The 13,488-nt window shown below is 41.3% G+C and overlaps 1 protein-coding gene across 1 annotated transcript; it reads left to right on the top strand.

Annotated features, from left to right (window-relative positions):
* The first annotated feature begins 7,665 nt into the window (after positions 1 to 7,665).
* On the top strand, positions 7,666 to 13,251 carry LOC131679884 (uncharacterized). Its single transcript, XM_058960636.1, has one exon. It carries the CDS (start codon positions 7,666 to 7,668, stop codon positions 13,249 to 13,251), a length of 5,586 nt encoding a protein of 1,861 aa, XP_058816619.1.
* The last annotated feature ends 237 nt before the right edge of the window (positions 13,252 to 13,488 follow it).

Raw genomic sequence — 13,488 nt, 5'->3', positions numbered from 1 at the left:
GAAACCAGAAGAGTACACGGATACGAAAAACTACCAAAAGTTGAGCTCTTTTGACTCAATCTCGTGGTACCGGGGAATAAGGTTAAATTTATGCTGATTTCGTTTTTAAATCAGAGTTGCTCTAGGTTCGCTCGGAGCTGTCACTTTTATATGGAAACTGTAAACATTACAGCGAACCTGGGGCGACTCGATTCTAAAACCGAAAACAGCATTGGGTAAACCGTGTTAAAGGTAGTTTCCCTTTAACCACGGCAAAAACCACAACTCATTGACAGGTTTTTTTATACTCAACCTTGAGTTGAATATGCCTAAATTTAAGTTAAATCTACCTAATTTTGAGAATACCTCAAACATCTCAAAAGTACCTTATTCCATGGAAGGCCTCGACTGAGTCAAATCTCTCTCTTTGTTTTTGACAACACTAATAAGTGCGAAAGCGACGCAAGACTCAAAACTACCTAAATTTAAGTTAAAAGAACTTATTCTGCGGGTTGTTTTATTTTTCCGTGTATATTGCCTATCCCGAGATAAACTACACGGAAACAAAAAACTACCTAAAATTGAGTTCCTTTGACTCAATCTCGTGGTATCGTGGGGGAACTTAAAATTAGGTAAACCGTGTTGAAGGTAGTTTCCATTTAACCACAGCAAAAATTACAACTCATTGATAGGTTTTTTATACTTAAATTTAAGTTGAATTTACCTAATTTTGAGTTCACCCCAAACAACTCAAAAGTAACTTCCCCCACGGAAGATCTCGACTGAGTCGAACCTCTCGTTTTGTTTTTGACAACACTAATAAGTGCGAAAGCGACGCACAACTCAAAAGTAAGTTAAAAGAACTTTTCTGCAGGTTGTTTTATTTAACCGTGTAGCGTTTCGTCGATTTGTTGTTATATGTGACACAAATGAGTGCGAACGAAACAAAAATAAACGTCAAACCGTTTTTTCGCTTGCACCAATGCAAAGTGAACATGCGCGTAATTCGGCGCACGACTTGGTGGCGCAGGGCTGAAATGTCTCGATGTGGATTTTAGAAAAGATTCGCAATATATAAATCAAGAGTGCTATTTCAAATGGTCCTTAGTGACAAATGTAAACAGTTATTTGTAGCACATCATGTTATTATTACAAAGCTAACGAATACCGAAACCCAGGACTTTATTATGTCCTGTATTTATTAAAATAACAAGGGTTTTACAAAAAGTCGCGAAATTTTCCTGATCATGCTTTGAAATTTTGCACTTGAGTCCTTTTAAATTGAAAGGACATATGCGTAAAATATTTCAAAGACGCAAGATTCAATTTATTCTGTAGGTACATAGTAAAAACGTCCCAAGCATCAAAATACAACAAAATATTTTCTTCTGTTCAAGCGATTTATTTTCGAAGTTGAATTTGGAAAGTATAATAAATTAAATTATAATTGGAAAGCTTGGTTATTCTAAAGTAACATACTATTCATTGGTTTTAACCCTAGTTTTAACCTCTTCCAGCCAATGGTTTGTTAATATAAACTATAGTTTACCCATAGCAATAGATAACATTCACAGTCCGGTGCTCATTTTATTGAAAATCTTTAAGAAATTCAATATTCATCGTAAGTGCTACTTTTGCTGAAAAAACCTTATGTGCAGCGTCGTATGATTCTTGGGCCCGAAAAAAACGAGCTATGTGAAAGGTGCTATAATTTTCAAAAGCACGCATCATACTAAATGGCTTAAAACCTACATTAACACTAAACATTTCATATTTTCAGTATTATTTACCTAAACTTACCCATAGTTCTTAGACTATATTGGCAAAATCATTCCATCAAAACACATGTTTGTTTTAGATCCAGGATATTTTAACCTAGTTTTTCTTAATTCGAGCTGAATGTCACTTAAGACCTTTTGAATAAGTACTCTTGAATCACGGATTGGGGCCCTTGCACGAGTAGTAAAAGTGTCACTAGCAGCCTTGGAACATGTTCAGCTGCGTTTTATTTTATATAGGAGTTTCAAAGTAGAACTGAAACAACCAGATCTCCAGCAGAGCGTTTTGTTTTATAATTTCGAACAGTTTTGCTTTAAAATTTTGTTCTGTTTAAAAATCACTTTATTGTAATAGACTACACGACGCATCCCTGAGTGTCACCTTATTTCTGTTGGAAGAGTACAAATTCTCTGAATAATCACCGTCGGAGAGGAATCAGAATCGTATTCGGAACAGAGCTGCAAATTTTCACCAGGTTGTTTTGAACTTGAAGGAAGAACAAATCTCAAATCATACTATGTTCAATTCGCAGTTTTTTCGTTTGCAGTATTCATTCAAGCATTCGAGCTGCTCAATCATTTTTCATTCATTTTCGATTTAATTGACCCTGTGAATATCTCTGTACTGGATACTGACTAGGTTTTTCAAGCAAAGCTACTCTGAACATACTTCTTACTGTTCATGTGAGCTTGAAAACGCAAAATATGGCAACATTTAACATAAACTGGTCGCTACAGAGCAGATGACCACTTTGGTTGTTGAATAAAAAGCATCAATTTGAAATGAAGACGTACGGCTTGGTTAGGAAAATCCCGTCAACTTGAAAGTAAATAATTAAGGGAGGCTTTGAATTTGAATCATGATTGGGTTTAATTGAGCTGAAAGTTGGCATTTGAAAATGAAAATTTGCACCACTGATTCGGAATCGTAATCGCATCGCAATCGTATCAGAATCGGAATCGGCTTGTTCACTACTGTAGGATAGCACTTCACTTTTCGGGTTTTGAGCTTTTGCCAGATAGGATTTCAAAACAAAACTGTTTCCATCAACCGAAATCCGAGGGTCTGCCCCAAAGGGAAAATGAGAAAATAAGAATAAGAAGAGTGGCAAATTTGACAAACGCAAAACAGATTCAAGATAATCTGCATAAGGTGTATGCATGTGTGTACAATAATATTTTTGCAGGCAAACGCTTTGAGAGGCTGAAAGCACTAGTTTCTATATTCAAAACATTGTTTTAATTAATTTCGTTTTTATTAATCGTAAAACCAAAACTCTCGCTTTACGTATGCCTATACCTTATCTGGCACCATCTTGGGTTTTCACGTCATTTGCAGTTTGACAAAACCAAAATTTGATAAGACCATAATTTGATGTTGGAACGGTCTATCCCTGAGAATGATCACAGGAAGGGTAATCCCTCGCCGAAATCGATTTCTTATACAGTCGTGATTCGCTGGTTGGGCCACACCTCTGTCTAACTAACAAATTTGATTCGTTAGTTGAGCCGACTGACAGATGTCAAAAACTCTCCAAAGGAGACGTTAGTAGTGTAATTGCATCTATTCACATCTCTAATAATTGTCAGATTGATTGTCAAAGTAAATTTGACATAAGATTTTGACATTCAGATGCTTTTTAGTTGGACAATGGTCCAACTAGCGGAAGTTCAACTAAAAAGCGGTCCAGTTAAAATGCGTCCAACAAGCGAATCACGACTGTACCGCGCTCGAAAATGTCGCACTACAAAAATTGGAACATTCCTGAATATCCCACAAAACTGGCGTCACTGCGACTCACGCAGTCATCATTCAGTGCGTGTGATGATGATGGTAATGACCTAAGACAAAACCCGGTCAAAAAATGCGGACGAACATGGTCAAACGATTTAAACAGTTTGACTCAACTCTCCTGTGCTAATTGCCCCTAGGAACAAATGCAATTTGTGAATGCAATTTAAAGGCAATTTCAACACTTAGACGAATTTTCTGGCGGTTGAAATGGACTTGGTTGTTTTTTGCGTTTTTTCAAACATGGCGGTTCATGTTTGGCTTAAGCTTAAAATTGTTTTTTTAAACAAATGGCGTGTTCTCGCTTGTATTTTGTTTGTCTAGTGCACTTCATTTAGCCAACGAATGTTGGAAATTGTGAAATCGTGTGGAAGTATAGTGGAACAAGATCTGTGACCTAAAGTCTTAATGAAAGTCAGATTGTGGAAAGTTTTGGTGTGCAATACCAATTTCACCATTGATTCTTCCTATAGTTTGGTGATGATTACCTAGTGTACTGATAAGTTTATGTGAGTAGATAATGAATCCGAAAATAGGTATTATTTGTAATTTTCATATTAGGCAATTAAGGGCGATTAAATGGCGCGTTTTCTGGGCGATTTGGGGGCGATTTAAGGGCAGGTAGGGCGGCCAAAAAAATGACTCATATGCGCTAATTGCCCTTCAATTTACTGGCAATAAGAGGGCTATTTTAAATGCAACATTTGGGCGATTTGCCGCCGTCGCTGTTTAAATCGCCTGACCATGCTCGTCCGCATTTTTTTTGACCGGGCTGGGGTAGGCTGTGGTTGTCAAATCACATATATTTTGCGCATTAGCCTGTGCACGCAGACGAAATCGACCACCAAGTCGACATAAATTTGAGTTTTACTGTGAGCCGTGTTTACAAACATTGCTTCACAGCTTATTGGCAGTGTTGGTAAACACGGCTCACAGTAAAAGTCATTTTTATGTCGACTTCGTCAGCGTGCACAGCCTAATACTCAACATCTCACCTCGGTCCAGCACTTCGGACCCCTTTTTTGGTTACTTCACCCCAAAAAGAGAATATAGGGTAAGCGGTTTCGAAGTCTCGTGTACTAGTAGTTGACATGTCTGTAAAAGGTATTATTTATTGCTGTTTAACCGTGATAATCAGATTCGGTCCAGCTGATGTTGGGACGAAATACTTGCTAGACAGCGCCCCCCTGGACAAAACAAGACCAAAGGCATTGTTTACTTATGTAAAAGCTCGCACAGAATGAAGCCAAATCTACCAATCGAACATGTCATCGCCCGAATAGAAACGTACAGTAACAAACCATGATTTTCGCTGTGACAGTACAATAATTTTACAATAATTTACAGTAAGCTTTAGTTTTAGCATAACGCTACAATACAAAAACAATAAACTTTAACGTTTTTACAGTAAATTTCAATCTAAAATAGACTTACAGTGAAAAAGGGGGTGGTTATGTAACATTAAAAAAATCAATTTTTCTCCATACATTTTTTTCTCGAAAACAGTAAAATTTAATGTGAATGCACTGTATCAGTTTTTAGCTGAACAGTGAAATTTATTGTTACATGAAATTTTATTGTAAATATACTGTGAGAACTTGGCATCGAACAATGTTGAAACAGTAATAACTATAATATTTATTGTTTTATTATTGGTTGTAGGGTAAATGCTAATGTAAAATTCTATCCGAGCAGCTACCTATCGTGCAAAACTAAGCGAGAGATTCGACTCAGTCGAGGTCTTCCGTGGCAATCTTTGAGTTGTTTGAGGTATACTCAAAATTAGGTAGATTCAACTTAAATTTAAGTATATTTAACTCAAGGTTTAGTATAAAAAACCTTTCAATGAGTTGTGATTTTTGCCGTAGTTAAAGAGAAACTACCTTCAACACGGTTTACCTAATTTTACCTTATTCCACGATACCCCGAGATTGAGTCAAAAGAGCTCAACTTTGGGTAATTTTTCGTATCCGTGTATGCCCTCATGCGTGCTCGCAAGGGGAGTATTGTTATTGGCAGGAAAAATATTACAATGATAGGAGTGAAAAACTATTTGTTTATATATTTATCTTTTCTCATTTCTTATATCGCTTACAAAAATCAGCAAGTTAACAAGAACGTGATGCATATTTTAATTGATTCACCGAACCTCTACAGTGCCATTGAATGACTATCAGGCTTATTTTCCCTTTTTTGTATAGTTGATAAATTCACAAACGGAACGTTACAAAACGCTCTATTATCTTATTGAGAATATTATGACATTCTTGTTCAAAGATATTTATGGTAAGTAATTTCCTGAGTGTTGCCTGGTTTGATGAAACGTTTTCATTACAAGTGAAGAGACTCGTGACGTCTCGAAATATTATCTCCAGCGCGATAAAAAACAATTAAACAACTTCTGTTACATACAATAGTGCTTCCCCACTAAAATCTTTGAGTATAGTCTACTTTGTAAATTGTTTTTAAATGGGGTCGTACTAATACATGGTGTAAAGCATGCCTCACAAACAGTATAATTTTTCGGGACACTCTTAAGAATGTATCCTGCAAAATAATACACTAGATTACGTTCTGAGTTATCGAACACGCTATCGTCAAAAATCTTCCAGCTCCACAAGATCCACCTGAAAAAGGAAGACATTTTAGACCAAGACTATATTTGGTACCACCTGGTTTACTTTTACTTCCATCTGTTCATTAAACTCTTTTTGATCTGATCTGTTTTGATTTGTTTGATTTACGGATGGCTTCGGTTAAGTTTATTAAACCATTTTATATCGTCCAACTTACAAGATAATGAAGGAATTTCAGGTATAAACTATGATAAAGAAAGCAACTTCAAATTATCTTTAAATTGAAGAGCAGTTGGACGTTATTCAAGCAGTGTTCTTGCAATAAATTTACACTAAAATTTCAAGAAACAATTAATTTCATTTTCCAACGAACAATGATTCAGTATACTACCCATGATCGCATAGTTGTCCCGTTTTCTATGGGATTTCCTATGTTTATGGGACTGTTATGCGATCATGGGCAGTATAGTAGCATTAAATGTTAAATGTGTGGAACATAATGATTTGTTAAATAACATTAAAAAATAAAAATCAACACATAGCTAACCCTAGTTACTGTAAAAGTCTTGTTTTGGTATTATAGTACTGTTGAGCAAGCCCCTCGTGCGCAGCGCACCTCGCTGTTCAGCACCTTGGTCCGTGAACGGACAACAGCTCGTAGCGGAAGGCACACTGTCAGTTGGAAGGAAACCACATTAAGGCTAGTTTACAGTTCGGAAAACGTGTCACGGGATTTGGGTCCCTGTGTATTTTAAATGGAGCTCGGGATTTCAAATCCCGTGACGGGAATTGAGTCTACACAAAAATGATAGTTTTCCTGAAGTGTGAACCCAACCGCGGGAAACATCACGGGATTTTAAAACTCTCCACACAAAAATCCGGCCGGGAACAATTCAACACAAATTGTTTCCGACGGGGAAAATAGTATTTTTGGAAGGTTTGCAATTTGCTGCAAGTTGGATACTGTTTGTATTTTTAAGAAGCAGCAGCGTTTTTGGTTTGACAGTTTGGAGAGATCTCGGCGGGAAATTTTCCCTGATCAAATCCCGACCCAAATCCCGTGCGAAATCCCGTGATCCATTTCCCGAACTGTAAACTAGCCTTTAGCATTTGGGACATAGTGGAACATCGTTTGAAGCTCACACGCCGCACTTTCGGATTCCTATTAATTGAATTAATTTGTTAGCCTACCTAGTTAAATTAAATTAAATTGAATTATCATACAACTAGCTAGAGGTAAATTATGAACTATTTAAATTTGGAGAATATGTACAATTAAAACCTTTATATTTAGGGTTACACATAAGTGAGGTTAAACTTAAGTAGGCTCGCTCGTGCCGGTTCTAGAGAAGCCGAAACCTACAAAACGTGAGTTTAAACACATTGAATTTTCCTTTTTGTAACACTAATGATTCTTGCAGGAGATTTTAATTTTCCCGTACCGAAATACAGAAATTGAAAATCACGGAACCTGTTTCTCTGTTGCCACAGCAACATTTTAAAATCTCGTTTTATCGGACGATACGAGTAAAACTACACGATGCCTCGGAAGCGTCCTCAGCTTCATCCAGAAAGTAGCTGTGCGCTTTGCCAATCTGAAGATAATAGCCGGATGGTTTGTTGTGATCAATGTCACAAATGGTATCACTTTGACTGCGTCGAAGTAACAGAGGACGTAGCTGACCACGAATGGAGCTGTACGAATTGCGTAAATCCAACGCCAGATGGTTTGGTTCCACCTGTTCCGATACCAGCTACAGTTCCCATTGCGCCAGGAATATCTTCTCAGCTGCCCTTGGACCTACAGCTTAAATTGCTAGAAGAAGAACGGGCCATCGAACGGAAATTTCTCCAGCGAAAATATCAACTGATGATGGAAGCATCCGGACTGGGATACAACCGTCCTTCGACCTCCCAATTTACGACGGATTATAGTTTTCGACCGCCAGCAAACCATTCATCCCCATTAGCGCCGGTTCCCCCTACCGCACCAGAGCTTAACCTCCTCGAAGGCACGGGTGTAGCAAACGAGACAGCACTGCTCAATTCGAGCCAAATTGCTGCTCGTCATGCGGTGGCTAAGGAACTACCCATCTACAGTGGTGAACCAGAAGAATGGCCATTATTTTTTGCCACATATGAAAATACTACTCGGCTGTGTGGGTACACTCCAGAAGAGAATATTGTACGGCTACAGCGTTGCTTACGGGGGAAAGCGATGGAGGCGGTTAAGTGTCAGTTGCTGCACCCGGCTAATCTGCAATACGTTCTTTCGACTTTGAAGATGCTTTTCGGCCGTCCGGAGATAATCGTACACACACTCATCGAAAAACTCAACAGGATTCCAACACCCAAGGCGGATAAGCTCAATACGCTCGTGGACTTTGCTTTAGCTGTCCGGAATATGGTCGCAACGGTGAAGGCATGCAACCTGGAGGAGCATCTGTGCAACATTACCCTCCTCCAAGGTTTGGTAGAACGACTACCACCGATGGTAAAATTGAATTGGGCTACCTACCGCATGCAATTAGCGCGCATCTCGTTGCTGGAATTTAGTGACTGGTTATATACTGTAGCAGAAGCAGCAAGTGCGGTAACAATGCCATCCGTTTCTACAGCTCCCGACAGCAAGTATCGTCGCGGTAGTCACAAAGAAGATGGATTTCTAAATGTTCACACTGAGCAATCGTCAGCACCCAGGTATGTGGAGGAATGGCGTAACGGTTGCTTGATTTGTCGCGAGTCATGCAGTGGTGTCGAGAAGTGTCGGAAGTTTCTCGAACTAGACCATCCCGGCCGTTGGGCCGCATTGCGGGACAACAAATTATGTCGAACGTGTTTAGGATCCCATCGAGGTCTATGTAGGTCCGGCAAGATCTGCGGTCAGAACGGTTGCACCTTTAAACATCATTTCCTGTTGCACAACAACCATAACGACAAATCGGTAAATTCTGGTAGATATTCATCCCGCTTAAACAAAATTGGAAATGCAACAACCAACGCCACTACCAGCCAGTACAATTTCAACACCCATAAGGGAAACGAGACGTCGGTGATGTTCCAATACATACCTGTGGCGCTCCACCACCAAGGACGTACCATACACACTCACGCATTCATCGATTGCGGCTCACAGATGACGTTAATCGAAAAAGATTTAGCAACCGAACTGGATCTTCGTGGAGAAAAGCACCCCCTGTGCATTCGTTGGACATCCGATCATTGCCGTTTCGAGGACTCAGCTGAACGCGTCTCACTACAAGTGTCGGGAACGAAAAATAACTACAAGTTCACTATTTCCGACGTATTCACCGTGAAGGATTTGAAACTGCCGACACAATCCCTCTCTGTAGCTAAAATGTGTGAAAAATATACCTACCTTAGAGGATTACCAGTAGAGTCTTATGATCGCGTACACCCCCGCCTTCTCATCGGCATGAACAACATTCGGCTAGGTCACGCACTGGATAGTCGTGAGGGTAAGGAAAACGAGCCGATAGCAACAAAAACGCGACTCGGATGGACGATTTATGGCACCTTCTCGAACGATGATCGAAAGCTATCCACCGCACCGTATAGTTTCCACATTTGTTCGCACTTCCACGAGACCGAAGATGACCTTCACACTGTCGTGAAGAACTTTTTCGCCTTAGATAGTCTGGGCATTTCTGCGCCTTTGAAGGAATCACTATCTGCTGCTGATAAACGGGCAATGGAAATTTTACGTTCGAACACGATAATTAGGAATGGTCGTTACTGTACAAGCCTTTTGTGGAAATACGACGATGTCCGTTTACCCAACAACAAGGCCATGGCCCTCAGACGTCATCACTGCCTTGTGAAGCGGATGAAACGCGAACCAACATTAGGTGAGATGTTGAAAATGAAGATTGCTGGGTACGTACAAAGGGGTTACATTCGGAAACTATCATCTGAAGAGAAACGTGTCTCTGGAAATCGCGTCTGGTACCTACCCATTTTTCCCGTGTTTAACCCAAACAAACCAGGGAAGGTACGACTTGTCTGGGACGCCGCAGCATCAATGGGAGGCATCTCGCTAAACTCCGTTCTGCTTAAGGGACCGGACCAACTAAGACCTTTGCCATCTGTGCTGTACCAGTTCCGGGAACATTCCGTGGCTATTTGTGGCGACATTGAAGAAATGTTTCACCAGGTTGAGGTGAATGAAGATGATCAACAAAGTCAACGTTTTCTTTTCCATGATACCGATGTGGACGAACCAGATGAATACATTATGAAGGTTATAACCTTTGGCGCCTCTTGTTCGCCCAGCAGCGCGCAGTTCATCATAAACAAAAACGCGGAACGTTTCAAGGAACAACTGCCAGTAGCGGTTGGTGCTATCCGCAATAATCATTACGTTGACGATATGCTTGCGAGTGTCAACACAGAAGAAGAAGCCATACAGCTCGCGAAGGACGTTCATTTCATTCATGAGCAAGGTGGGTTTAAAATGAGAGGTTGGATCTCGAATTCACCGAACGTTATGAAAGCGCTTAGCAGCGGTGATGTTCCGGAAAAAAGTATGGATGTCACCTCAGATATAGCCCTGGAGAAAGTCCTGGGAATGTGGTGGAATACCGAATCAGACGACTTTCGGTTCAAACTGTCCAAGGAACGACATGCTGACCTTCTTTTCGGTACCAAGCATCCTACTAAACGAGAGGTACTCAGTGTGCTCATGTCCATCTACGACCCTCTCGGATTGATTGCCAACTTTCTAATGCCGCTGAAGCTGTTGTTGCAGGAAGTCTGGCGTTCCGGCGTGACTTGGGATGAACCAATTGAATCCCGACAACTGCAAAAATGGAAAGCCTGGTTATGCTACTTGCCACAAGCCAGTTCAGTGCGTATTCCTCGGTGCTACATTTCGAGGTCAACCGGAAACGAGATGATGATCGAGCTCCATACCTTTGTGGATGCTAGCGAGTTGGGCTACTGTGCGGTGTCTTACTTACGATTTGAGCAAGAGGATCGCATCGAGTGTGCTTTGGTCGGTGCTAAAACAAGAGTCGCCCCCCTCAAATTCGTATCGATCCCTCGTCTAGAGCTCCAAGCGGCAGTAATTGGCACCCGCTTCGCTAAAAGCATTCAGGAAGGACATTCTATCGAAATAGTACGTCGTTTCTTTTGGACCGACGCTGCAGATGTTCTATGTTGGCTCCGCTCAGACCATCGCACGTACTCACCTTTCGTAGCCTTTCGTGTGAGTGAAATTTTGGAATCGACCGACATTTCCGAATGGCGATATGTACCAACTAAAGAAAACGTTGCAGATGAAGGAACAAAATGGCATCGACATCCGAAATTTGACGCTGAGAGCCGCTGGAGAAGAGCATCATCATTCTTGCGAAGACATAAAGAAGAATGGCCTGTGGAACCATCACGCCAGAAGTCGACTACATTAGAATTGCGGACAAGTTTACTTCACCACACAGTAGTACCTATTCGTGACTTCTTACCGCAATATCTGTTCTCTAGTTGGCGTCGCCTGCTTCGTGTTACTGCTTTAGTTTTGCGCTTCCCAGCAAACATCAGAAGAAGAAGAGCAAACAAGACCCCATTAACCGGTCCCCTAACACAGGAAGAACTGTTACGAGCCGAAATGTTCAACTATAAACGTGCCCAGCAAGATGTTTACGCAAACGAATTGGCATTATTAAACGCTACAAAACCGATGCAAGGTATGTCTGTTCTCCCTAAAAGATGTGCGCTTTACAAACTTAATCCATCGATCGACAATGAGGGAGTCATGCGTATTCACAGTCGTATTGACGCCTGTGATTATGCTGATAGTTTTACCAAGTATCCAATTGTACTACCACGCGGGCACGCGCTCACTAAATTGGTTCTTCAAGAAATTCATGAAAAATATCATCATCAGTGTATCGAAACATTCGTTAATGAGACCAGGAAAAAATTCTACATTCCCAAAGTACGCATGGAGTGTAAGAAAATTCGTTCGGACTGCCAACGTTGTAAAATACGACGAGCTCAACCGATACCACCGGCAATGGGTGATCTTCCAGAAGCACGCTTAGCAGCCTTCGTGCGTCCCTTTTCCTACATTGGGATAGATTATTTTGGACCTCTTCAAGTTGCAGTTGGTCGCCGAGTAGAGAAAAGGTGGGGCGTTCTGGTAACCTGCCTAACCATCAGAGCCATACACATCGAGTTAGCTCATTCGCTCAACACGGATTCCTGCATCATGGCACTACGAAATTGCTTTGCACGCCGCGGAGTTCCGATCCAGATAATGAGTGACAGAGGGACTAACTTCATCGGGTCGGAGAAGGAGTTGAAAAAAGCGTTGGCTGCAGTTGACCAAGATAAAATCATGAAGGAATTTACATCCCCAACAACATCATGGGTGTTCAACCCCCCCGCTTCACCCCACATGGGTGGCGCCTGGGAGAGGTTGATACAGTCCGTAAAAAAGATTCTGGCGGAGATGCAGCCAACACGCCTGCCACGAGATGAGGTGCTGAGGAACAGCCTAATCGAAGTCGAGAACATTGTAAACAGTCGACCGTTAACACACGTATCTATAGATTACGAATCTTCGCCTGCTTTAACGCCCAATCATTTTCTGGTGAATTCATCCAATGGCCTCAAGCCACTTGTACCGTTTGACGATCATGTTGTGGCTCTAAAGCAATCGTATAAGACCTCACAGCTTCTAGCCAACATTTTCTGGAGACGATGGGTAAATGAATATCTTCCAACTATAACTCGCCGGACAAAGTGGTTCTCTCCGGCGAAACCCATATCGGTTGGAGACATAGTAGTCGTCGTGGATTCTAACCTACCACGGAACTGCTGGCCCAAAGGGAGGGTGATAGAAACCGTACTCTCTAAGGACGGACAAGTCAGGCAGGCCACGGTGCAGACTATCGGAGGTATCTACCAGAGACCTGCAGTGAACATCGCGGTGCTAGACGTCGGTGCAAACGCGGGTAATCCGGACCAGGGACCGGCTACCGGGGGGGGAGTGTTGAGCAAGCCCCTCGTGCGCAGCGCACCTCGCTGTTCAGCACCTTGGTCCGTGAACGGACAACAGCTCGTAGCGGAAGGCACACTGTCAGTTGGAAGGAAACCACATTAGCATTTGGGACATAGTGGAACATCGTTTGAAGCTCACACGCCGCACTTTCGGATTCCTATTAATTGAATTAATTTGTTAGCCTACCTAGTTAAATTAAATTAAATTGAATTATCATACAACTAGCTAGAGGTAAATTATGAACTATTTAAATTTGGAGAATATGTACAATTAAAACCTTTATATTTAGGGTTACACATAAGTGAGGTTAAACTTAAGTAGGCTCGCTCGTGCCGGTTC

Source organism: Topomyia yanbarensis, chromosome 2, assembly GCF_030247195.1.
Source record: "Topomyia yanbarensis strain Yona2022 chromosome 2, ASM3024719v1, whole genome shotgun sequence".
Classification (NCBI taxonomy): domain Eukaryota; kingdom Metazoa; phylum Arthropoda; class Insecta; order Diptera; family Culicidae; genus Topomyia; species Topomyia yanbarensis.
The sequence above is the reverse complement of the archived record's forward strand: the minus strand, read 5'-3'. Positions and strand labels throughout refer to the sequence as shown.

Bases quoted from the DNA above. Each gene is read 5' to 3' on its own strand.
- LOC131679884 (XM_058960636.1), top strand. From the start codon at position 7,666: ATGCCTCGGAAGCGTCCTCAGCTTCATCCAGAAAGTAGCTGTGCGCTT.